This window comes from Caenorhabditis elegans, chromosome V (genome assembly GCF_000002985.6).
Source record: "Caenorhabditis elegans chromosome V".
Lineage (NCBI taxonomy): Eukaryota > Metazoa > Nematoda > Chromadorea > Rhabditida > Rhabditidae > Caenorhabditis > Caenorhabditis elegans.
This window is the reverse complement of record NC_003283.11, coordinates 374,404-399,139: the sequence shown is the minus strand read 5'-3', so window position 1 is coordinate 399,139 and position 24,736 is coordinate 374,404. Positions and strand designations below refer to the sequence as shown.

Sequence of the window (24,736 nt, the reverse complement as noted above, 5' to 3'; positions counted from 1 at the left end):
AAAATTTCAATTTGAAAAATGTTTCCCAGTCCGTGGGGTGTTTAATCTTACATTTCTCGGAAATAGATCTTCTCAGAAATTTTTCTATCAATCCCCCCACGGCAAATTGTATATGTTGCCCTGTACCGGAACTCTAGGCGAACATGTGAACATTTTATTCAATAACATGTTTTTATACAAGCACATATATTTGAATAACTCCCACGTGATACGTCAACTTTTATTCTATATAATATTTTATATGAGACAAAAAAAATACGAATATTGTCTTTGTAGTGATCATTAATGATATGTGAACGGGAGTGAGGAATTACTGTAGAATTATAGCTGTTACTAAAACTTAAACTCAATAAAGTCTATTTGTAAAAATAATACAACACATTTCAATTACAAAACGCTGCGTCCATTCCGTCCTTGATAAGTTGCTTCACATCTAGCCGAGCCTTTGTCAATTGCACCAGGACGTTATAGTGAATCGCGTCGTCGTACTGAACTCCAATGACGTGGCAAATTCCGAGTAGCTCCGCGAATCTTGCTGGTCCAGCTTTTTCGTAAGTGAGAAGGCAATATTGTAGAAGAGCCGAGCTGTAGAGGTGCTGGTAGGAGGTCAGGAGTCGTCTTCCGTTTTCGGAGAGTTGCGATAGAGCTGAAAATGATTTTTTTGCTGGTTCATCAATTTAGTTTAATTTTAATTTTTTGCAGTTTAATCGGTTTTAAACAAAACGAGGAAAGGTTGGGCCAAAGTTTGGCAATTGGGTGAAACTTGGTTAAATTTTGGTGCAGCCTGAAGCCCAACTTTTGCCCAAGTTTAGCCAACTTCTGATCCAAGTTAATATTTTTGGGTCAAACTTGGGCAAGAAGCTAGAGCCAAATGCCGAGTAGATTAGTTCTGACTAATAAAGTTTCAGATTCCATAGTGGATACCTACTATTTGCCTACTTTCTGAGAGTTACAAGATCAATCAGCGATTCTACTTTTCAACCAATCAGACGGTAAGGGCGGAGTTCAAAGTTAACTGGTAGGTGTTGGTTTCCAAAGGCTGTCAGACTTACATGGATTACAAAATATCAGCACACACATCAACAGATACTCCTCATCAGTGATCCGAAGCTCGCTCAACCGTCCAATCAGCCGACATCTAATCTTATTTTCCAAATTTGGAGAGATTTTCGATATATGCCATTCCGAAGACGCCGGTGGTAAAACGTCTGAGCCATCGGGAAATGTCATACATTCTTTTCCACGTGACATTGACCGTTTTGAGCTGATAAACACGATGAGCTTTATATAAAACTCTTTTAGCAGATACTTCTGGTCCTCAAATCTTAGAAGGTTTACAAACGGGAATTTCTTCATGAAATCTACGGTAACAAGGGAGCAGTGGAATGCCCAGTTGTAGAAATTCAGTTGATGACTTTGAGATTTCCTTATATAATCGACTTTATTGATTCTTATCACTTCATCGATAGTTGGATCCAGGTAGCTCGTGTGGTAGTTTGCCATCAAATCCTCTCGATGAGCATCCAAGAGCATCAGATTCTGAATCGTTGAATCTAGGCACTTTTCTTTGGTCTGTTCGCCAAAGTGAAGATAGGATGGGAGAGTCATTCCCACTTGAATGCACTTTTGAAATCGGCAAAATACACATTTTTGGGTTATTGGGGTTTCTGAAAATAGAAAATTAATTACAAAATTTTCGAAAGTAATCTAAACGCACTCGTGAAGCAGTTTTCTCCCAGGTAGCATTTTTTGACGGGAGTTGTTCGCGTGATTAGTCGGCGGAAGAAAATTTTACACGCGTTGCAGGAAGGTACCTGAAAATAAGTTTGTGCTTTATCAAGTGTCTGCAAAATATCTGCCTGCCTACGTGCCTGCCTGCCTGACTATTTTCAATCATCCTGATTGGTTACGTGACTGCCTTATGTCTGCCTACGTTGCTGCCTATTTACCTGACTTACCTGACCTGACCTTTACCTACTACATAACGCATGTCTGCCTACTTTTCTACTGCATTTCTTACTCGCCTACCTAAAGACTTTCCGCCTACCTTTAGCCTTCTTGCATACTCTCTTGCCTAGGTGATCACCTACTTACCTACTTCTACCTACTTGTCTCTGTTTCTGTGAAACTGCCTATCTCATGACTGCCTACCTACCTGCCTAACTACATAACCATCCTCTTTTTTTATATTTCAAACTCTTTTTTCTGTTGGAAAAGTCAAGTTTTCTTATTATCGCAAAAAAAACTCACTCCATAATTAAACTCAGTTGTGAAGCGCTCACAGACGGCACATTTCTGATTCGTAGCCACCATCGAAATTACTAGAATGAGTAACGAGCACCTCTTCTGCCATATTTATATATGAATGAATAGAGTTTAGTCATACACATCAGCACACACTTTTGGCTCTGATCTGAGTGATATTCTGAACTTGTCGGAGACCCAAGATTGTGTGATTTATGGCCGCTTATATTATTCACCAAATCTGGCTCTATCTTTTTGTGCTCTCAATACGAATCAAAACTATGATCAAAGTGACACAAAGAAAGAGAAAATGAATATGTGAGAAGGCGTGAGAGAGGAAAAGGGAGGCTAAGAAATGTCTGAGCCAGGTGTATTGGAAATTCGTTTGATGTATGAAACGGAGAGAGGAGATGGCTTAGACTGAAAAGGAAGTTGAGTACACTCTTTTCTTGGAATGGAATTGCTGAACTTTTAGGTTTCGTAGGGAGCAAGAACTGGCGAGGGATTTAATCTTTAGAAGACTAACAAAACCGAAGTTGATAATAATACACAAATTTCTAGATTTTTAAAGTTGTCAGTCAAAGTTTTGGTGGTCGAAAATGAAACTTATCCAACTAAGTTTTTGTTTGCAAAATTGTTACAAACTTTTTAGAAACTTTTCAGGAATTTTTTTTAGTTTTTGAAAACTGGTAATTACTGAAGTTTTTAGAACATTTCAGCTCACTCTATAAACCTTTCAAAATTCTTTTGAACATTTTTTCTATAACTTGTCGAAAAACGCGAAAAAGTTTCTAAAATAATGTTTTTGTTTTCGAATGAAATAAAATCTTTTTAGAAGTTTCAGAAGTTTCCTGAATTATTAAATAAACTTTTCAATGTTTATGCAACTTTCTAGAAGTTCAAACTTTTCAGAAGCCTAATAACAGAAAAAAACGCCTAATAAACAGAAAAACATTTTTTACAAAAGTACAGTACTTCTACAGTACTCCTACAGTACCAATTATGTACGTTTACAATACAGTATTCTTTCACTAGTTCCAACACAATGTATCCTCAAAAGCAAATTAATTTTTTTGATTGTAGCAGCACAGTATTCCTACAGTACTCCTACATTAGCATTACAATATCCCTACAGTACTCCTACAATACCCTCACAGCCCCAAACGTATTTATACAGTGTTCCAACAGTACACTTCACACCTTTAACTCCAGTCGAATACATTTTGAAAATCTTAAAACTTGTCGCGAATACGGAGAGCAATTAACTCTCCTTTTCTTGACCGAACTATAACTAAACTATAAAAGACTATCAACAAGCAACGACACCGACCGATCCACCAGCGGCACCTACAGAACCACTCTGCCAGCAACTTCAACATGACCACACTTCTACAACAACAAAGGAAACTCATCACGTAGGAACTCTTCGCTCAAAAGGATGGAAATGAACTACAATAAGCCCGTGGAACGACCTTAACGACCTTCACGTGGAAGGATCAGATGCATATATAAGGAGAAGTTTGTGGAAGAAACATCAGTTCTTGGTTTGAATAAATGAACTCTCGGTGTTGTTAATAAATTGTTGATACGTCAATGTGTTAATAAATTAAACTACCACTGAACAGCCTTCGCGAACTCAAATTTCCAAAACTACAGTAAGCCTACAGTATCTCGGCGCTACCAACCCTGATTCTGATTTTTTTTGGTGTTATGTGACGTACTACAAACTACAAACAAAGAATTTTGAGCAAACATTGTTTTTTTAAATAAAGAACATTTCAATTAAGGAACGCTTCGACCATTCCGTCTCTGACGAGCTGTTTCATATCGAGTCGCGATTTGGTCAATTGCACCAAGACGTTATAGTGAATTGCGTCGCCGTACTGAATCCCGATGACTTGGCAAATTCCGAGCAGCTCAGCAAACCGAGATGGTCCCATCTTGCCATAAGTAAGCAGGCAGTATTGCAGAAGGACCGAGCTGTAGAGGTTCTGGTAGGACGTGAGAAGTATCTTCCCGTTTTTAGAGACATCCGATAGATCTCAACAAATTATTTTATTAGATTGGGGGTTGGTGAAAGGATGATGTCAGAGTACTGTAGTATTACTGTAGGAGTACTGTAGCTTTTGTACATATTTAAGTGTTGGAAGATACTGGGCATTTTAGGAAACTGTTGGAAAATTCTGGAAAGTTCTGAAAACGACTGGAACATTTCTTAACTATTTTGAAATGTTGTGGAAAATTTCAAATTTTTTTGAAAAATGCTAGAAACTTCTGGAAAGATCTGCAAAATTTTCGTACTTTGGAAATGTTTTTCAATTTTTCTAGAAACTATTTTGGATAACTCTGTCTATAAAGGTTTACTTCTAGAAAACACTGGGCAATTTAGCAAACTCTTGGAAAATTGTAAAAAGCTTTAAAAACACTAGAAAATGTTATGAGAATTTTAGAAAATTTTTGGAAATTTTTAAAATTTCTGGAAACCTCTGGAAAAATTAATTCAAGCAACTTCTGAAATGTTCTAGACTTCCAAAATTGCAAACAAAAATTTCAATTTGCTAAAACGTTTTAAAGGTACCCCAGTAATGTTATCAAGACATACTCGGATTGCAAAATATCAGCACACACATCAATAGATACTCCTCATCAGTAATCCGCAACTCGCTCAACCGACCGATCAGCCGACATCGAACCTTATTTTCCAAATTTTGCGAGATTTTTGAAATTCCCCATTCGGAAGATGTTGGTGGTAGGACGTCTGAACCATCTGGAAATGTCATCCCTTCTTTCCCACATGACATTGATTGTTTTGAGTTGATGAGCACTGTGAGCTTTATGTAGAACTCTTTCATTAGATTCTTTTGATCCTCGAATCTGAGAAGATTTACAAAAGAAAATTTCTTCATAAAATCCACGGTCACAAGGCAGCAGTGAAAAGCCCAATTATAGAAGCTCATTTGATGATTTTGAGATTTCCTCGTGTATTCCACTTTGTTGAGTCTAATCACTTCATCAATTGTTGGATTCAAATAACTTGTGTAGTAATTTGCCATCAAATCCTTTCTATGGGCTTCCATGAGTATCAACTTCTGGATTGTGGAGTCTATGCACTTTTCTTTGGTTAATTCGCCAAAATGAAGGTAGGATGGGAGGGTCATTCCGACTTGAATGCACTTTTGAAACCGGCAAAATGTACATTTTTTGGTGATTGGGGATTCTGAGAATAATACATATAACTATAAAAATAATTTCTGAACACTTACTTGTAAAGCAGTGCTCACCTATGTAGCACTGCTTGACTGGAGCTGTTCGGGTGATTAGACGACGGAAAAATATTTTACAGGCGTTGCAGGAAGGGACCTCAATATAAAATTTTCACAAGAAATTTGACACCCTAACGATTGTATGCCTCATGCGTGCCTGCCTACGTGCCTGTCTGCACACCTATCGTCGGCCGCGTAGTTTTCCTGCCTTTTTCCCTACCGCATATCGGCCTAGAACACTTCGGATAGCCTGTTAATATGGCTACCTACGTGTCTACCAGGGCTGGGACCAAAAAAAAATTTTGGACCAAAAAACAAAAAACAAAATTGAGATTTTTGAAAAACCAAAAAAAACCAAAAAAACAAAAAATTTAAATTTTCAAAAAACCAACAAAAACCAACAAAAAAAACCAAAAAATTTTGATGCTTTAATTGATTTTTAATGGGGTTATTCAAGTAATGTTGCAAAATGTATTAAAATACAGTTATGACGTCACAACTCTATTAAATTACATTTTTAAAATGCATTTCAATACAGAATAGCCTCGAGTCGAGACTCGGCACGGTAAACATTTTTTTTTGAATTTTTTTGATTTTTTTGGCGCCAAAAAACCAAAAAAGTCCCGACCCTGGTGTCTACCGCATGCCTGCTTATCTCAAGCCTACCTCAGATTTCACTACCCACGATCTTTCTTCCTGTTTGCCTGCTTGCCTACTTACCTACATGCATGCCTATCTGCCTACCACTTACCTACCACTATGTGCCTTCTTTCTATGTACCTGCTTGCTCGCGTGCATGTCTACTTGGCCAACTCGTTCCTCTCACCTGCCTACCTCACAACTACCTACTTTGTAGCTATTTCCTGTCTGCAAGCTTGCCTACCTGCCTTCCTGCGCTGTCACTATCGAAAAGGAAAACTCACTCCATAATTGAACTCAGTTGTGAAACGCTCACAAACCGCACACGTTTGATTCGAAGCCAACATTGAAACTATTAGAATGAGTAACAAACAGCTCTCCTGCCTTGTTTATAAACGAATGAATAGAGTATAGTCGTAGACATCAACATACATTTCTGCTCTGCTCTCAATGATACCCTGAACTTCTTAGAATTCTAATATTGTGTGATTTATGGCAGATTATATTATTCACCAAATCTGGGTCTATCTTTAACTGATCAAAGTGACACAAAGAGAGGGAAAATGAATAAGTGAGAAGGTGTGAGAGAGGAAAAGGGAGAGCCAGGTGTAAATAATATTTATACATGTGTTCGATGTATAAATATCAGAGTCTCTTTTCTTGGAATGGAATTTGTAATCTTTTGAATTTGAGTTATTTTCAGGGTGCAAAGAACACAGATTTGCTAAATGTGGAATTTCGTCATTAGGGATTTAGGTGGAATAAACTATAGGGCTTCCACAAGAAAAAGAGCACAAACAAGGTCCTGACGCTTGAAACCTGTCGCACCTTGAGAATTAAAAAAAGAAGTTAAAGGTGGAGTAGCGCCAGTTAGGAAATAGTTAAAAGCCACTTCTTTAGTCCCAAAATGACCAAATATCATAATAAAACTTTTCAATAATTTTGTGCAAATTTTTTATTTACTGTCAAAAAGTGGCAATTACTCAGTTTTTGCCACTCATAATTTTGGAAGTCGACCGAAAAAATTTTTTTTTTTCGACATTTTTTAATGTTTTAATTTTGTTTAAATTATTTGTATAAAAACATTGTAGGGGTCGAAGCATGCCAAAATTTCTTTAAATTTCCTCATATTTTTCGAAATTTTGACAATTTGCCAAAACTTTAACCGGAAATCATGAAAAATCTAAAAATTTTTGGAGCTTTCTATTATGATATTTGGTTGTTTTGGATCATTATAAGTGCATTTAGACAAAATCCCCACGGGCGCTAGTCCACCTTTAACGTGTGTTTTAACATTTTCTGCCGAAATTCAATCGAAATTTTTTGAAAATTTGAGAAAAAACAATTTTTTTTTCAATTTTAAATTATATATTTTTGCACATCACATTTTTAATGGACAATTTAATTTTCATATAAAAAATGCATTCAAAAACTTTCAAAAACCTAAAAAATTAAAGCTTCATCAAATCTTCTGCATCTGAGCTTCCAGCTCTTTTGCCATCCTTCGTTTTTCTGACTCTTCAAGCTCCTGTGTCAATTTTCGTTCCATAACTTGAGTCTGTCTGGCCTGGCGGAAAAATAAAATACACGACAGTACGCAGAGCAATGGGATTCCGATGACGTAGTGGTAGAGGTTGAGGAATGGGGACAGGAAGAAGATGAAGCATGAGCCCAGGGACTGGAAATTAACGTACGTTTTAGAGAGAACATTTCTGATCTAAAAATATACCTGATAAATTTTCGAAACAGAAAACGCTTGAGCTCTTCGTTTTGGCATCGCTAACGCGCAAATTACAGATCTCACACTGCACAGACAGCAGTCTGACATTCCTCCGATTATTGCAATCAGAAATACTGTAACTTGGCTGAAAAATTGGAAATAAAATTTGTATTTTTTAAACAGTTTTTCCTGAAACTTCTACTCGCCTTGGCTGAAAGAGCAAGGGTTGCTCGTGGCTTGGGGTTACTGTAGCGTCAAACGGAGTTGAGAGAAGAGCTACAAAACAGAAGACGGTGGTGAGCACACTTCCAATGAGCATCGTTGGCTTCAAACCGAAATCTTTGATGCGCTTGCTCAGTGTGGAGATGATAATGCCCACTGGAATATTTTTCTTTCAACTTTTGGACTTGACGGAATATAAAAACTCACTAATAGTTTCGCCAACTCCAACTCCGAATCCGTAAATTGCAGGAAGATATATCATTTTTGAGTTGTGCATGTTGAAAGTCAGACTGGTTGGGTAAATGGACACCCAAAATGCCGTGTACATTCCGGTGAGCAAGAAGGTCGGAGCCAACTTGAACATTTTTGAGGATTTTAGGGTTTCTGCCATGAGTTCTGAAAGCAATTGCAATCACGATTAGAGGATATTGAGCAGAGGGATAGTCCCCATAATTGCCCGCCACTCAATATCAGAGGTGGGCGGATATTTTTTCAGATATTTTCTAATAATGAATTTATCAATAAGTATTGATGTAGTTATTCTGGAAGAAATGTATCCGAACCATAGAGTAACTATTAAGCAACATTTTAATATGATAAAACCTAGAAAAATTCTACAAGTTTTCCTTACCGAGACCTTTAAACTTATTAGCCGAGCAACCTCGGATATCGGATATTACGGATATTACGGATATCGGATAATGGACTTGTATATCGTTTATACAGAAAACTTGTAGAATTTTTTAGGTTTTATCATATTAAAATGATGCTGAATAGTTACTCTTTTGTTCGGATGCATTTCTTCCAGAATAACTACATCAATACTTATTGATAAATTCATTATTAGAAAATATCCGAAAATCCGCCCACCTCTGATATTGAGTGGCGGGCAATTATGGGGACTATGGCTACAGAGCAAGCACCGGACAAGTAGCGGGCCAGTTGCGGGCGATCGCCAGGAACGCTTTAGTAAACTCACTCATTCCATCCTTGAAGCTCACAACTTTATCGCTTGGCTCTATACAATTTGAAACATCCTGTGATGGCATCAACATGAATGTGAAGATGGCCATTGAGGAAATCGCGGCAAAAACGGAAAAGAGCAAATATCTGAAATTCACCTATTTTGACCAAAAATTGAAAATTCGCCGCAAAAGCTTACATTTCCCCATCTCCAAATCGCCGTTCTACACCATGCCCGCCAATTGTGACGTTAACGGCATCAATAAGCTGTGGGATTTGATCCTGGGTTACTGTAGTTATGACGGCCATAATTACGGAACCAACAATCATGCTGAAAAATTTGAATATGACAGTTGAGGTATACTTTGAGGTATACATCAAATTTCTTACCAACAACACCCAAATGACCAGGAAAGTGAAACATTTGATTCGATAGTTTGCCGGGTAGAATGTGAAGTAATGTACCCGCCGTTACCCGTATAGTACACTGAAACAATGATTTTCCGAGAAAAATTAGAACTCTGAAACTTACAGGCAAATCCGACACCGTTTAATGCAGAAGAAAAATAGTAATAGTATGAGTTGGTAAAGAGAAAGCCCAGTGGAAAAGAGGTGAAACAGATCGAGGAGATCAAAAGTGTAGTTTTTGCACTGGTGGCGTAGAGGAACGATGGTGAGAAGAGGCAAGTGGTGACGTAGGCCAGGTAGCATACGGCTTGGCTGAAATAATGCGAATGCGGTAGGGTGTGTTAATTCAAGTTAAAGATGGAGTGCCGAATACTGCGACTGTGCTTTTTTAGGCTAGAAATGGCCCAAAACGGAGAATTTCGTAATTCGACGTATTTAAAAATTTTTTTTGAAGTTATGGCGGTTCAAAAATCTGGAAAAAAGGCGAGCGAAAATATACCTCAAGCTACAAAAAAAGTGTACTAAAGATCACAATATGTGTAAAAAACTACGTTAAAATTACGCTGCAATTTGGCAAAATTTTTTTCTAAAAATAAGATTTTTTTGTAAGAGCCATAACTTTTTTTTAATTTATAGAACGTCTCATCACAAAATTTGTCCATTTCGGTGCTAAAGAAGCAACGTCTGATGCAGCCGACAACTCCCGGGCACACAGTTATTATCTTGCTTGGCGTCAAGACCCGGGAGATGTCGGCTGCTGTAAAAAACTCACCCATAATACCCAGCAAAAGCACTGATTCTCTCAGGATCCCTCTCATGAATCGAATGAATCACTGACTCCAAAATAAACGACTGAGAATCATAGCCCGTCATTATGCAAAGCTGCCCAAAAGTGAGCATCATAATGCACAGCAGCTCGAATCTCCGGCTTGTCCCGGTTGATGATTTTGAGGAATCCATAGTGCTCTGAAACTTTACAAAGTTACAAAGTGAAACGTACCAACTTTTTATACTTATTTTTGCCTACGGGGGGTCACTTTGCGTACAAAGTAGGATTTGTTAGTATGTAAATGAGTTGCACGATCATTTTTGTGAGATGATGCAATATGTGCACGCATTTTAAACTGTTTCAGCGAATTTCAGAAGTTTTCAAAAGTTTGCAGACAGTGAGCGTGTGAACTGTGAAGTTTTCAGCCGATTAGTGTGTTGGGGAATTCTTGGTCACCGTTTCACGTGAAGAATAGAAGTTTTCGCAGAAAAAAACCTACCGGATAAAATATTAATTCAGACGGTTTGGGTAAAATATTCGTGAATTTCAATTTAAATTTCTGATCGTCAGACGTCACGGATATCGGGGTTCACTCCTAATCTGCATACATTCGTTTCCGATTTTTCTTATCATTTTGAACAGGCAATTCCGTTCCATTTAGACGGAATTATGAAAAATTTCGTGAATAATGTATTGAAAAGGGAACTTTATGTATAGTCGCGTTCATATTTTTAGACAAACTTTTTATGGATGTTGTTAAAATGTACTCAAAAATGGGTCAAAAAATTGAATACCAAAATAAAATAAATTTTTATATGAAAACTGATTTTTTTTTAATTTGCACTCCACAACCTCATAAACAATATTTTTAAAATTTGAATAAAATTTTCCAAAGAAAACATTTTTATAGATTTATATAAAACTTGCCAAACTTCTTTCTGATTAGATTTTTTAAACAAAATAAATGAATGCAAGTACTAAAAACTTTCCTTACTATTAGTACCAAATATAGTAAACCAGCAAAATTCGTTGAAAAGTTCAATTAAAATTGGTCAATAATTCCAAAATAAAAATTTTGAAAATTTTCCAAAAAAATTTCTAGTCACTTTTATCGATTTTAGTAGCTCAAAAGTATGGTTCACTCAAGGTGTGAAGGTGCAAACTACAAACTACAATTTTATGTACTTTTTATTTCAATTATCTCAATTCAAATTATTATTTTCCCAAATAATCGTCAGTGCACAGCTTGATAGCCGGACGATAAATATCATCAGGAGCGCGTAGTCCCCATGTGAAGTCCAAATGATTGTAGTCGGGAAGATGATTGTTTTGCTGAAAATTATTAATTTTAATTTTCCCTATGGAAAAGTTTCTTGGTCTTACAGCGACAATTGCCGGGTTCAATCTAGTCAGTAGGTAGTCAGGCACGTCAGGCGTATCAGCCAACCAATCGGCATCACTCCAGTAGAGGTAAATCTTGGTTCCCTTGATAGCGGTAAAGTCGTACTCTGGGGGATTAGCCTGAAAGTTGTATAGGACTTCAGATTTTAAGCTCCCAATATAAGCTACCTGTCCATATTTCTTCTTGTTCGTCTTGGTTCCCCAGTCGTACGCCGGAACGCCTCCATGATGCACCATCTGCATCCAGTGGACAATGTTCTGAGTCGAAGTCCCCGCTGGATCATGAGTAGCGTAGACTGGAACACGTGTCTGGTTCCATTGGTCACTTTCCGGGCCGGCGATGAGGAATAGGACGTTGTCGCAGAGGTCGGCTTCAACTTTGAGCCCTCCGCAAATGTCCTTGGCGGCTAGCTTCATGGCCCAGTTGTTTGGGAGGAATTCGCCGGCTCCGAAGATATCGAACCATCCCTGAAAAATAGGAATGAAAGTAGCGGCCGACATCTCACGGGAATTGCTCATTATTCGCCTTGGTTAGCTCATAAGTTATCTCCACTTACATCAAACTCCAACGAGAAATAGTTAGCGAAGAATGACAAAAATCCCTTGATATGCTTCACAGACCCAATTGGTGCCAGCGCGAAGAACTTCTTGATCTTCTTCGCGAAACTTCCATCATCCTTCGACAAATGACTAAACATCGTTAGAGTTCCTTGTGAATGACCCATATAGTATACACTATCCTGTCCAGTGACCTCCAACACATGATTGATCATAGCATTCAGATCATAGGTAGCCATCTCATCCCAACTCCAGTCCCAGAACGCCGAGTGCGAAGGTTTTAGATCCTTGTGCTTCATGCTGTAGGTGTTACCACGCATGTTGCCGAGCCACACGTCGAATCCGGCATCTGCGAACAGGAAACCAGCACTCTGATCGGGAAGGTTCACGACCCAGTCGCTAGAGGCGCACAGCAGGCCGTGTTGCATGAAGACGACAGGTCTCTTGCCATTTGGCCATGTTACGTTTGCTGGAATAAAGGCACTACATTAACATAGGCATGGAGGCAGGCTGGTCTGGGCAGGCACAAAGGAAGGTAGGTGCGGTGAGCTCGTTTGGTGTGGCGTAGGCTAGGCACGCTTCTGTAGGAAGCTAACGTGTAGAAAGTAGGCGGTAGGTAGGCAGGTGTGAGCTACAAAAACAGGCATCGGGTAAGCACGCAGAGGAGGCATATTCTAGGCACGCAGACGTTGGCTGCCAAAGTGCAGGAAGTAGGTGATACATAGGCAGGCAAGTAGATGGGTGGTATGCGAGAAAGATAGAAGGCATAAGCTAGGTAAGTAAAAAAGGCATAGACTATGAGCGTAGGCGTTGGCTGCCAAAATCCAGATAGTAGGATGTAGGTAGGCTGGTATGTATAAGGTAGGCACAAAAGCAGGCAAGCATGAACACTTATGGACTGCCGGAATGCAGAAAGAAGATAGGTAGGCACGTAGGCAAGTTGTTGTAAATTAGGGATGTAATCCTACTTTTCCCAAATGGAATTCTGTGCATTTCCAAAATGTACCCATCATCCGTGGCAACTGTGTAGATCATCGCCGGATACCCCCATCGCTCGATGATTTGGGGCTGAAAATTAACAATTGCTTCTGGATACATAGGATGCACCACTTACGGTAGTCATATGAAGCTCTGGGTCGCCATGGCTTCCCACAACATCCTGAACAAAAAATGCCGCAAGAAAAACGGCAAACCGCCACATTTCTCTGGGCGAATGAGCGCCGAAAGTGTCATTAAATATGCACACCACGTGTTTGAATTTCGTTATCAGTAGCTTATCAGTAGAAGGGTTTAATGGAAGTATAATACAGTAGAGGTTACTGGGGAAATAATATGCCGGGGAAGAGTGTGGTGAACGTAGTACGAAGAAAATGTTTTGATATGATTTTTGAACTATTTGATACTTGAATTAGATTTCGCTGAAAATTCCGGCAAGTCGCTAGAATGATATGTGTTACTTTATTTTTATTTATTTATTTATCTATTTATTCTCAACTATTAAAAAAAATTTCAAGAAAAAACAATCAATTACAAACAAAAATCAATATATCAACAAACGATTGAATAGTGGGGGAGGAAGAAATAAATTAAAACTTCTTCCTGTTTTGAAAGTCAGTGATCAATAACACAGGTTTATTTTTTCCAATGTTTTTCGTTAGTTTTTATCAATCCTGTTTTTTTTTCAAAAATTAATGGGACTGCAGTGATTTTTGAAACTTGGAGGCAGGTGCTCTTGAAGATAAGCTGTTTGGCGCTGTGAGGGTACTGTAGGGGTACTGCAGGTGTACAGTAGGGGCCCTGTAAGGGTAATGCAGGGGTACTGTAGGGATACTATAAGGGTGCTGTAAGGGGACAGTAGTGATACTGTAGGAGTTCTGTACATGGACTATGAGCATGATAGTTCTGTAGGACTACTGTAAAGGTACTTTATCGACGCATTAAGGGTACTGTGAAGGTTTTTAACTGTACAGGTACTAGGGGTACTGTAGAAGTACTGTAGGGCCCTGTGCATGTTCTGCAAGAATACTGCAAGGGTACTGTAAGATGTCTGTATGTTTACTTTTGGTGTTTTGTAGAACATTACTACAAATGTTCCAGAAACTGAATAATTTTCATTTCCAGTAAGTACACTTTGTGTCCAAGCTCAATTCGTACTGACCAGAGAACCATCATAAAAATAGGCATAGTTAACTGAAAATTTATAGATAAGACCAAAATCACCCCACCAATATTCACTGATATCATGTATAAATTAACGCAAAAAAGGTAAGGGGAATGTCTTCATTGTGACGTTAGAAATGTCAAGGTCGAAAAAATTGCAATATGATATGAAATATGAAATGTTGTAAAGTTTTCCAATGGAAAATCTGTGTCAGCTACCCGTGTTGTTTTAAAATTTTTGTTAAAAAGTACAAAATATAATTACAAATCTAAAATTCCTCGTCAAGAGTATCGTATTTGCTGGATCTCCTTCTCTGTTGAGCTTGATCCAGCTCCATATTGGTCAGTGATTTTTCCATTTGTTTGATGCGGCGCGTCTCGAAGAAGAAGCATACGCTGGCGATGATGCAGAGGATCGGAATTCCGATTACGTAGTAGTAGATGTTGAGGAGCGGGGAAATGAAGAAGATCACACAGCAACCGATGGCCTGGAAATTATAAGATTTTTATGGGCCACAACTAATCAAAAATCTTACCTGATAAAATTTCGAGACTGAAAATGCTTGATTCCTTCTTGTTGGCATCGCGATTGCACATACAACTGATCTAACACTGCACAGGCAACAATCTGACATTCCACCGATTAGGGCAATTATGAAGACCAAGTATCGTCTGAAAATAATTGTTTTAGAAGCTTAAACAATGTAAATTAGCAAGCAGTTTTTTTTCAGAAAATTTGAATTTCCCACCGAAAAACTTTATCAGAAAATGTTAACTTCCCGCCAAAAATGTTCTGTCAGAACATTTTAACTTCCCGCCAAAATTATTTCTGAAAAAAAACGGTACTTACGTTGGCTGGAAGAGCAGGGGTTTTTCAGATGTTGGAGCCATCGGGGCGGTTGGTGGAGTAGAAATGACAACTAGTGCGCAATAGAGGCAAGTCAAAAAGCATCCGATGAACATTGTTGGCCGCATTCCGAAGTTCTTGATTCTCTTGCTACAGAAGGAGATCAGCAGACCCACTGAAAATATTTTGTCCATAATGTCAAAGGTGGACCCTACAAAAACTCACTAGTAGTCTCTCCAAGGCCGACACCGAAACTGTAGATGGCGGGAAGATAGATCATTGCGGAGAGGTGAGAGTTGAAGGTTAGAGTGGTTGGGTAGATGGAGACCCAGAAGGAAGTGTGCACCCCGGTGAGCACAAAAGTTGGGATCAAAACTATCATTTTTGGGGACCGGAACGCCCGGTACATTAGGGCGATGCCATCTCGGAATGCCACGATCTTCTTGGAGGACTCGATGCAGTTGCCGATGTCGTTGGAGGGCAGAAGAGCAAAGGTGATACATCCGACGAAGGAGATGGCGGCGAAGACCGAGAAGAGGAGGTAGCTGAAAAGTTTGAAATTATAATATACTGAAAACTTTATTTTTAAGATTTTTTTTTAAATTTAAAACTTACATCTCAGTATCACTGAATCTTCGCTCAAAATGCTGAGTTACAGTCGCATTAGCTAGATCCATTGCTACTTCGGATCCCTGTCCAGCTGTTAGAAAAGTGATCAGGGCGATGATGCCGGCTCCAACGATCATGCAGCTTGAGCCGATCGCCCAGGAAATTGAGACATTGGATTCAATGGTTTTACGGGTGGAATGGGATGTCAGGTAGCCGCCGTTTCCAGTGTAGTACACTAAATATTCGGAATTTGTTTTTTATGAAATTTTTAATATTTACGAGTCTCCCAGAAACTTACAAGCAAACCCGACGCCATTTAGCGCCGCCGAGAAGAAGTAATAATATTGGTTTGTGTACAAAAATCCCAGTGGGAATGACGTGAAGCATGCCGCCGCAATTATGAGGGTAGTTTTGGCGCTGGTCGCGTAGAGGAATGTTGGAGATACTAGGCAGGTGAAGACGAATGCGAGGTAGCATGTGGCCTGGCTGGAAAATTTGGTTTTATTAATTTTTCGCGTTGCCGACATCTTGCTGGCTCATGTTCTTGATTCATTAGGGAGAGGGTGGATTGTGTGTCCCGTAAAATGTCGGCTACTGAATTCCGAAGCAAGAATTTTTAGAATAATGCAGCAGACAACTCCCAGGACAGATTTTAAACAATTTTTCGAGGAGGTGGTTAAGTAGCCGACATCTCACTGGCCCCACTGCCTTCATGTCTCAAAAGATGTCGGCTGCTAAAATTTTTTGGGAGGATTTAATATTTTTAATTTACTAATCAAAATCTGGAGTTATACATTCGACATATCCCGGGCACTGTAGGTGAGTTAGTGGCCGACATCGGGCTCATTAATCTCGTCGATAAAAAAGTAGTTGAAAAGTGTGTACCCGTAAAGTGTCGGCTGCTAAATTCAGTAGCATGAGTTTTTTTTAGAATCAAACAGCCGACAACTCCGAGGACAGAACTCAGACGTGCTTTTTTCAAGAAGTCTGTAAACTAGCCGACATCTTACGGGCTCTACCACCTTTTTTTCCGGGAGATGTCGGGTTGATATTTTTATTTGATAGGATTTAAGATTTGGGACGTTTTAAAGGTTACAACGGGTTTTTTTTACCGTTTTTCAAGAAATCGGAAAAGTAGCCGGTATTTTACGGGTCGCACGACCTCCTTGCGGTGAGACAAGGACTCGGGAGATGTCGGCTGCTAAAAAACTCACCCATAGTATCCAGCATGTGAATTGATCCGTGCTGGATCCCTCTCATGAATCGAATTGATCACGGACTCCAAAATGAACGCCTGGGAGTCGCATCCTGTCATAATGCACAAATGACCGAAGCCGAGCATGACCACGCATAAGAGCTCGAACGCTCTCGGCGACATTTTAGATCCCGATGATGGTGGAAGAGATTCTTCGCTCATTTGTGTAGTTCTGTAAATTAAATGGGTTACGGTAACAATTGCAAAAAAAAATTGAAAAGAAGAAAAACGTTTCAACAAGGAAGACGAACGCCAGATTATATACTCACAAACAAGCATGTTTATTGTAGTTATCAAATGGTGATAAGGGTTTAGGAAGTAACTGGGGAGAAAGTTCAGTTTTCGTTGGGGCTTACAAGGCCTGTCAGTTGTCGGCTGCTGACCAATTAAGTTATATTTCAAATTGGAAAAATGCTGTGGTGAACAAAAAGTTACCTAAAACATAATGAAACATCTCATCATCACCTGACGACTATCTTTTATACTATAGGTATTCCCCCAGACGACCTTCAAGGTTCGAGATGTACCCGCCAGACGCCCCCCCCCCCCTTTCCACCCAATCAAGAAAATTTCTGGGGGTATCCCCTTTCGCCAAATTTGAAAACAGTTGTCTTGTCAGTGACGAAAGGTAAGATGATAAGGAAACGGATCCCCCTTGCCTCCACAAAAACATTGAACGATTGACAACGTGATTGGGGGATATTCCACCTGTCGGAATGGGTGAAAAACCAGTTTATCGTAGTTCCGATGATGGATATTGATAGGGTAAATTGAGACGAAAAGATTTATGTCTCAATTTGATCAAAATTGTGATTTTTGAACAGGACAAAATGTCATCGCAAGAGATTGGTTTTGGTTGACTATGAGACTAAGGTTTCATGCGAGTAGAGTCTTGTTGGGAATGGTGGTTGTTAGGTTTTCCATTATAGGCATGTCCTGTCTCCACCAGCCCGCCTCACGCCTGCCTCTCGCCTCATTCCAGCAGTATGGCGTGAAATCAAAGGCTTGGTGTGTATACCACAAAGTTTGTTTGGTGGTTCATTGGCCGCGGCCGGCATTTTTCGGATTCCGCGCCACACTATACAGCAAGCGAGGCACGCGGTGCGAGCCTCAAGGCAGACATTCAGAATGTGCTACGAACTTCTCAAGAAATGTTCAAAAATGTTATATGGCGGCTCAAAATTTCAAAGAAAAATTAGGCAAATTTTAGCTAAAATCGTAAATTTTGCCAAAAATTTGTTACCGAAAAGTGCCTTAAAGGTGGAATACCGAAATCTGAGAAATATTTTCAAATTACTTTAATTTTGCCGCTGATTCCGAATATCTATGTAAAAAACCGCTTGAAATCGCGAATTTCATTTGTGCACCCATGAGACTTTTCAGATGCCGAATTTTTGCGCCAGAGACGCCCTGTGTCGATTTACGAGATTCGTGTATATTTACAAAGTGTTTAGTCTTTACCCGTTGCTGATTTCCGGTTTTTTATGTCTGTAAAAATAGAATTTTTAATATTGAAAAAAATTTCTAATTTAAAAAAAAAGTGTGCTTTACTTTTTCTGATCCCTCCCGAAACTTTTTGGTTTTTTCCTGTGCTTTGTGTGTTCAAAATGTGTTATCGCCGCCATTGAAATTGCTATAATTAGATTAGGAACACTTTCACCTTTTCTGTTAAATAAATTTTCGAGAACTATGTGTAAGTAACTAATTTGGGTCATTTGAGGGATTTGTTTATAAAAGTTAGGTTAAGTTATTTTACCGCGTTAAATTTTTACTTACGATTTATAACATTGTAAAGATGTTCCGCTGGTGTCTAGCATTTTCTATTTTATTATGCGTATTTGGTAAGAAATTTTAAATTTTTAGGGGCAAATTTACGCCTACGCGCTTGCCAACCGCTGCTAGAGTGCATGTATTTATCCAAATATCACAACAAAAAATTTCAAACAAAACTTTGAAATTATTTTCTTTACAAAAGTTTGGAAAATTCTTTTTTTCTACGAATTTTAAAATTTCTAATTATGTTTTAGTTATACGTACGCACAGGTGTTCAAACCTGTAGAAAACTCTCAAAACGACCACTTTTTTGGAAATTTGGCAATGTGCAAAAATTTGTAATGAAAGCTTGAAATTTTGGAGTGGCTTAATATAACATTTGACTTTAATAAGTGTCTATGTGCCCGTAATAAATTGATGCACCATGAGCGTGTCTATTACTTCCGTCGTTTTTTAAAAGTCAATGCTTAACTTTCAGGAAAACTTGGCGATCTGGACAGCAGTAGTAATTTTCCATGGTCGGAGAATGTACCGAAATTGGAATTTACTACTTCAAAACCTAGAAATCTGACTAATTTCGTGAAGGAAGAAGTGAGAAATGGCAGAATACCAGAACAATTGGTTCCGTTTATAAATATGACCGCTGTAGAAGAAATCAAAAAGCAGCATAATGATGTAAGCCTTGGGTTTTTTCAAAGTGTCTAATTTGAAAGCCTTTTTCAGACCCTGGACTTTATAATTCGAGACGAAGACGTGGCAGATGTGCCTGATGATGATGACATGGAGCATCGGAAAGTGAATACACTAACCCATGATGGTAACAAAACAATTATCACTATATCAGATGAAGCTCGAGATGATTTGTATAAACATTGGATGGATCAAAGTCTAGCCGGACTCATGGGAGCAGTGGTCACTAATGTGTGAGTTTGTAGTTGGTAGTTTGTAGATTTCTAATACAAACTACAAACAAACAAATGTAATAATTACGCAACCGACATTCATAGAGCTTCGCGATAAACTAGACCACAATTTTCACAATTTACAGTAGTTTTTAGTTGGCAATTTGAAGTTTGAAGTTTGAAGTTTGTAGTTTTAATTTGTAGTTTGTAGTTTGTAGTTTGTGAAAAGTGCGCAGACGACACCTACTCAGGCTTGCGATAATCATCAAAAGTTTCAGAATCAATAAGAAAAAAATGTCAAAATCTGAGAAAAAGGAGCACTATACATGCATCCACGCTTCAAAAAATGTGACGGCTCACGCGAAATGTGTAGTTACTGTACTCGACCAGGTGAAGAAGCGAAATGAGAAGCTTGAAAGATTCAGCACTAGAGCTTCTAGGTGTAAGTGAACTTTTCTTTTTTTTTAAATAAAATTATTATTTCTGATTTTTTAGTAAAGCTTCATCAAAAACAACAACGCTCGGATGGAAAAGCCCTAAAAAATTCTATGAACCATTACGAAGAGTATGTGAAATCTGGAGGGGAAGAATTCCGGGTCAAGCGAGGCTCCGGCTTCACAGTTTTTGATGAGATGGAGAATAAGCGACAGGCAGTGATCAGGGAAAATGTGCAAACCAGAAAGTCATATGAGCTCCGGGATAACAAAAGCTTGTCACCATTGGCACTGATTGCAAGGAAATTGACAGAGCTGGTGAGAGCCGGGAAGAACAAGAAAGAGCCGCAGAAGAGGTTAGTTTTGGATTTGCGAAGGCGTCAGCGGGCGTCAGCGGGCTTCAGCTGCCTAGAAACTCTCATGAATCAGTGACAATAAAAATTCAAAGTTCAACTGGTCAGTTCCGGTAGATCAGATATCACCCGCGCGTTATCGCCAATCACGTTCTCGAAGTCAATCTGTTCGGGAATTCGAAGAAAAAAGAATTGAAGGTCAATCACAATGGGATGATATCATTTCTCATTTCAAGTGGAAAGTGTTAATAATGAAATAAGTGAAGAAAAAGTAGAAGGAAGGGGACTTCTTGTTGAAATGGCTGACTATATAACCAATTCGATACCCACTTTACAATAGACACAAGGAAAATCAGAATTCAAAGCATCATACAACTAGATTGAATGTATACATATGAAAGTGATAGTGATATGGGGGATTCCCATTATCATGTGATGAATCTTTGAAGATCGTGGATGTTATGATATCATCAAACGAAAACATATTTGGAAAGTTTGAAGTTTTTGAGGAATTATTTCTCATCGTGATTATTGTCATTACGAGTGGTAGTGGAAGTGTTGAAAAAAATACTCGTGAAATGTCGGCTGCTGTAACAAATATCGGAATTTCAGATTTCAGAAATTAGTTGAGCCTAGTTGAGAAAATTCGAACTCTTTTCGTTTGTTGGCAAGTTTTCCACTTTGTTGACTTTAGAGTATGTCGAAGATTTATCGTGTACGACAAATTTTTAATGCTCAGAATAGTTTTCCAGATGGCAAGATGTGATTCAAGAAATCAAAAATGAAAGCACGCGGATCAAGGGAAAATCACAGAACAAGGAGAGAATGAAGCGGAAATTTTCGAAATTTATCCGAACTATGAAAGGAACTGGACTGAATCCAGACAAGGCGATGCAAAGTATTGTGAGTGATATGACATAGCGTAGCATACCGGCGTTCGAAACCTTTTGCAGGGAATGGAAGATTTATTTGCCGACGAACCGATTCTCAGCGAAAAAGAACAGGATGCCAAAGATGCGAAGGAGATGATGAGTCCTGATGATAAGATTTTGAATGAACCAATCAAGCTGATTAGGCAAGGTATGAGAATATGTTTTGTGTAAAATGACATATCGATTTTACCTTTAAAAATATACTCAGGCTGATCAAAACGCAAGATATGAAAAAAGAATTACTAAAAAATGTAATTATGTGAAAAAAAAAAACCACTGACGACACCATAGCACCATAGGCCTCTTAAAGTAAAGTTTTTCAATTGGAAGTTCTTATAAGTTATTCCAAAACTAGTTTTGAAAAGTTTTGCAATAAATTCAGCGTTCAAATTTGGTCATGTGATCCTACCGTAGCCAGATATCAGGTACGTGATTAAAAGACGTGTTCTTATTTATATATGATAAAACTACATTTTTGCGAAAATGAATCAAAACACATCTAAAGGTGAAATTGAAACTCTCAAAATATCATTGAATCAAACTACGGCAGTAAATTTTAAAACAAATGAAAATCAGCAATTCTCAATATAATTGATGCAGATGTTCTTTTTTAGGTCAGCTTTGGCCCGTTATCACTATCATTATGTTCTCATTTTTTTTGCAGCCATCAAAATTGGAATGATGGCGGCGGGTAAGACAAAAGACGCGGAAGCCATGAGTGATAAGAAGATTGCACTTTTATCACCACAATTTATGAGCATACTTCCCGATGAGGTTGCAAATAATACGGTAGGTAGAGGAGGAAGGCAACTTGATATTGGAGAAAGATCAGAGATAGAAGGTTCAAAAATTTAAAGTGTGACTGTTGAAAAATATAGCTAGATTGTATATAGACTCTGCGAATTTGTTTAATAATTACAAAACGGGAGAAGTATTAATTATATTTTTGGTAATATGAGCAAATTCGGAATTTGGGTCAAATTTTAAATAACTAAAAATTTGAATTTTGCGCCAAATTATTTTTCCAAAATTTTGAAAATTCTGGCCAAAATTGTTCTCGAAAAATGTGATTATTCCGCCTTAATTTGTCTCTCCGAAAATTTGAATTCCCGCCAAAAAATTTTCTCAGAAAATTGGAATATTCTGTAAATTTTTTCTGAAAAAATTTGAATATTCCGCTAATTTTTTCTCAGAAAATTTGAATATTTTGCTAATTTTTTCTCTGAAAATTTGAATTCCCGCAAAAATTTTTCTGAAAAAAATTAAATATTTCGCTAATTTTTTTCTCTGAAAGTATTTGAATTCTCGGCAATTTTTTTCTCAAAAACTTGATCTAAATTATTTCTTAGAAAATGTTCAAAATATTTCCCCGAAAATTTGAATTCGCGCCCAAGTTTTTCTAGATTAATTTTTCCGGCCTTAATTTTTCTGAGAAAATGTTTTCCGAAAATTCGAGTTTTTGGCTCTGCTTTTAACAACATAAACACGAAAAAATTCCAGATCTCCCTTCTCTCGCCCTCAATCCTATCTCTCCATGGTGAAGGATCCGACCTGGATCGCCAAATCAGTCTCACAAAAGCTCTGAAACTCCTGGAGAGCACTGGCCAGGAGGAATGGATGAACTTTGTTCTGGAAGCTTCAGGTGTCACGGAAACTGTTGCCAATTTGAGAAAAGCTGAAAAAGAAGAAGAGGAAAAGGAAAGAATGCGAGATTTTGTGGACAAAGATGGGAAACCAATGTACTTCTCAAAGGAGAATGCAACGCAGATATATGGGGAGTATGAGGCGGGAAAACTAGAATTGCTCGACGGATTTTATAAGTCACTGTCGTCAGGGCAGGTTAGTTCTATTAAGTTTAAAATTTTAATAGTTCTATTAAGTTTAATTAATTTTTTTCTATTATTAAGTTTTTTTCAGCGTACTCCAAAAGTGTGGAAGTTTTTGGGATATCATAGAAATTCCAGACCTTTCCAGAATTTTTCCAATTTTTCTAAAATTTTTGGTATTTCTAGAAAATATCAAAGATGCCACAAACTTTTCAGAAGTTTCCAGTAAGAGGCTGATAAAAAATAAAAAATTGAGTTTCCCAACACCCTTTTTCCCCAATAAAATTTTTGCCAAAAAGTTTTGATTCCCGCCAAACTTATTTCTCAAAAAATTCGAATTTCCACAAATTTATTCACAGAAAGTTTGAATTTCCCACCAAAAAATTTTTCCCTACCAATTTCAAAATTTTTCAGATGGAATCCATGAACAAGACTGGATATACCGTTATGAATGACAAGCAGCTCGAAACTATATACGGACACGGTTCACCATTCAACAACTCGGAAGCTCTTCAGAAATTCCGCGGAATTTCGCCGGAAAGTATGCCAGCGAGGATTGAGGAGAATATACGAATGATCGCGAGGGAGGAAATGAAGTTTGACATTTCGAGAAAGGTAATTGAGTAAGAACTTACAACATTTTGGTGGGGAAAGTGTCGGGGTACTGTAGGATTACTGTAGGAATGCTGTAGTTTCTGGTAAAAAATGTGTCCGTCTGAATTGTCCCCTTGTATAACGCAAAGAAAACATTTTAGGCTGTCAGTCTGATTTTCTGGCTTAGACTTAAGTTTAAACTAAGGCTTAGGCTCAGGCGGGGCTGGGCAGGGGATGAGAAAAAATCGAGAAAATTCCTGAAATTTTTAAAAAACCAGTAAAAAAATGTTCTTTCAATTTTCCAGAAAGACCTCGTCCTAACACCGACAATCCTTACCTCGTTCATCGGTGATCCCGTCAGTGCATCCCAATCCATTATCCTATCACCTCTCCTCATCGCTCCCCTAGTATTCTCCCCTTCAATCTATGGTAACGTTATTCTGTCGCCATGGGTCTTTGTCCCAGTCCTTGTGAGCCCTCGTATTCTTGGAGCCGTCGTTCTGTCCCCAATCGTCTTTTCTCCGGTTATCCTTTCCCCTCTTTGCCTTGTGCCCGTAATTTTATCACCTGGAGTTGGCCTGCCATTTGTGCTCTCCCCATTTGTGCTGACACCGTTTATTCTCTCCCCGGTCGCCCTGACCCCAATTATTTTGTCGCCATTTGCGTTGTCCCCGTTCATTGGTGTCCCCAATCTGATGACACCGATTATTTTGTCACCTTTTGTGCTGTCTCCACTGATCTTGTCTCCTCCATTTGTATCAGCTTTTGTGCTTACTCCATACGCGCTATCTCCAACTGTGTTGTCGAGTGGAGCAGTTTTCACGGCTGTACTGTCACCAAGCTGGTTGAGTACACTCTGATCGT

General features: G+C 38.5%; 6 protein-coding genes and 1 non-coding gene across 10 annotated transcripts; 1 reads left to right on the top strand and 6 right to left on the bottom strand.

Annotated features, from left to right (window-relative positions):
- Nucleotides 1-206: 206 nt before the first annotated feature.
- Nucleotides 207-2,547, bottom strand: nhr-253 (Nuclear Hormone Receptor family). Its single transcript, NM_070787.4, has 4 exons — nucleotides 2,251-2,547; nucleotides 1,718-1,814; nucleotides 1,053-1,667; nucleotides 207-646 (listed from the first exon to the last, which is right to left on the bottom strand). The coding sequence occupies exons 1-4, from the start codon at nucleotides 2,311-2,313 to the stop codon at nucleotides 384-386; spliced, it is 1,038 nt and encodes a 345-aa protein (NP_503188.1). The 5' UTR covers nucleotides 2,314-2,547; the 3' UTR covers nucleotides 207-383.
- A 1,472-nt stretch (nucleotides 2,548-4,019) lies between these two features.
- nhr-254 (Nuclear Hormone Receptor family) lies at nucleotides 4,020-6,512 on the bottom strand. The gene is made up of 4 exons (NM_070786.4): nucleotides 6,431-6,512; nucleotides 5,508-5,604; nucleotides 4,847-5,461; nucleotides 4,020-4,285 (listed from the first exon to the last, which is right to left on the bottom strand). Exons 1-4 carry the CDS (start codon nucleotides 6,491-6,493, stop codon nucleotides 4,023-4,025), a joined length of 1,038 nt encoding a protein of 345 aa, NP_503187.2. The 5' UTR covers nucleotides 6,494-6,512; the 3' UTR covers nucleotides 4,020-4,022.
- Nucleotides 6,513-7,539: 1,027 nt separating this feature from the next.
- Nucleotides 7,540-10,443, bottom strand: ZK6.6 (UNC93-like protein MFSD11). The gene is made up of 9 exons (NM_001129608.6): nucleotides 10,232-10,443; nucleotides 9,584-9,771; nucleotides 9,442-9,538; nucleotides 9,251-9,382; nucleotides 9,068-9,198; nucleotides 8,296-8,484; nucleotides 8,073-8,244; nucleotides 7,876-8,011; nucleotides 7,540-7,824 (listed from the first exon to the last, which is right to left on the bottom strand). Exons 1-9 carry the CDS (start codon nucleotides 10,417-10,419, stop codon nucleotides 7,609-7,611), a joined length of 1,449 nt encoding a protein of 482 aa, NP_001123080.1. The 5' UTR covers nucleotides 10,420-10,443; the 3' UTR covers nucleotides 7,540-7,608.
- Nucleotides 10,444-11,399: 956 nt separating this feature from the next.
- lipl-5 (Lipase lipl-5) lies at nucleotides 11,400-13,394 on the bottom strand (the record flags this gene model as incomplete). 4 transcript variants are annotated; one of them, NM_070783.5, is made up of 6 exons in its annotated part: nucleotides 11,400-11,560; nucleotides 11,612-11,749; nucleotides 11,798-12,097; nucleotides 12,187-12,656; nucleotides 13,156-13,255; nucleotides 13,302-13,394. In NM_070783.5, the coding sequence occupies 6 exons, from the start codon at nucleotides 13,386-13,388 to the stop codon at nucleotides 11,444-11,446; spliced, it is 1,212 nt and encodes a 403-aa protein (NP_503184.1). The 4 variants fall into 4 exon arrangements, 3 of the variants coding, with proteins under 3 accessions (NP_503184.1, NP_001368575.1, NP_001360404.1); NR_132475.1 differs by having other exon boundaries at nucleotides 11,444-11,560; nucleotides 11,612-11,736; nucleotides 13,302-13,388; NM_001380590.1 differs by having other exon boundaries at nucleotides 11,444-11,560; nucleotides 13,302-13,310.
- Nucleotides 13,395-14,451: 1,057 nt separating this feature from the next.
- ZK6.8 (UNC93-like protein MFSD11) lies at nucleotides 14,452-17,232 on the bottom strand. Its single transcript, NM_070782.3, has 7 exons — nucleotides 17,018-17,232; nucleotides 16,102-16,289; nucleotides 15,810-16,038; nucleotides 15,420-15,739; nucleotides 15,198-15,369; nucleotides 14,884-15,019; nucleotides 14,452-14,835 (listed from the first exon to the last, which is right to left on the bottom strand). The coding sequence occupies exons 1-7, from the start codon at nucleotides 17,218-17,220 to the stop codon at nucleotides 14,617-14,619; spliced, it is 1,467 nt and encodes a 488-aa protein (NP_503183.1). The 5' UTR covers nucleotides 17,221-17,232; the 3' UTR covers nucleotides 14,452-14,616.
- A 1,621-nt stretch (nucleotides 17,233-18,853) lies between these two features.
- On the top strand, nucleotides 18,854-24,732 carry mltn-8 (MLt-TeN (mlt-10) related; the record flags this gene model as incomplete). Its single annotated transcript, NM_001364045.1, has 11 exons — nucleotides 18,854-18,899; nucleotides 19,310-19,506; nucleotides 19,555-19,754; nucleotides 20,012-20,175; nucleotides 20,229-20,523; nucleotides 21,273-21,423; nucleotides 21,474-21,600; nucleotides 22,117-22,241; nucleotides 22,953-23,291; nucleotides 23,693-23,893; nucleotides 24,178-24,732. The coding sequence occupies 11 exons, from the start codon at nucleotides 18,854-18,856 to the stop codon at nucleotides 24,730-24,732; spliced, it is 2,400 nt and encodes a 799-aa protein (NP_001350975.1).
- Y39D8B.5 lies at nucleotides 22,095-22,244 on the bottom strand. Its single transcript, NR_068573.1, has one exon. It is a non-coding gene; the product is annotated as an Unclassified non-coding RNA Y39D8B.5 (non-coding RNA).
- Nucleotides 24,733-24,736: the final 4 nt, after the last annotated feature.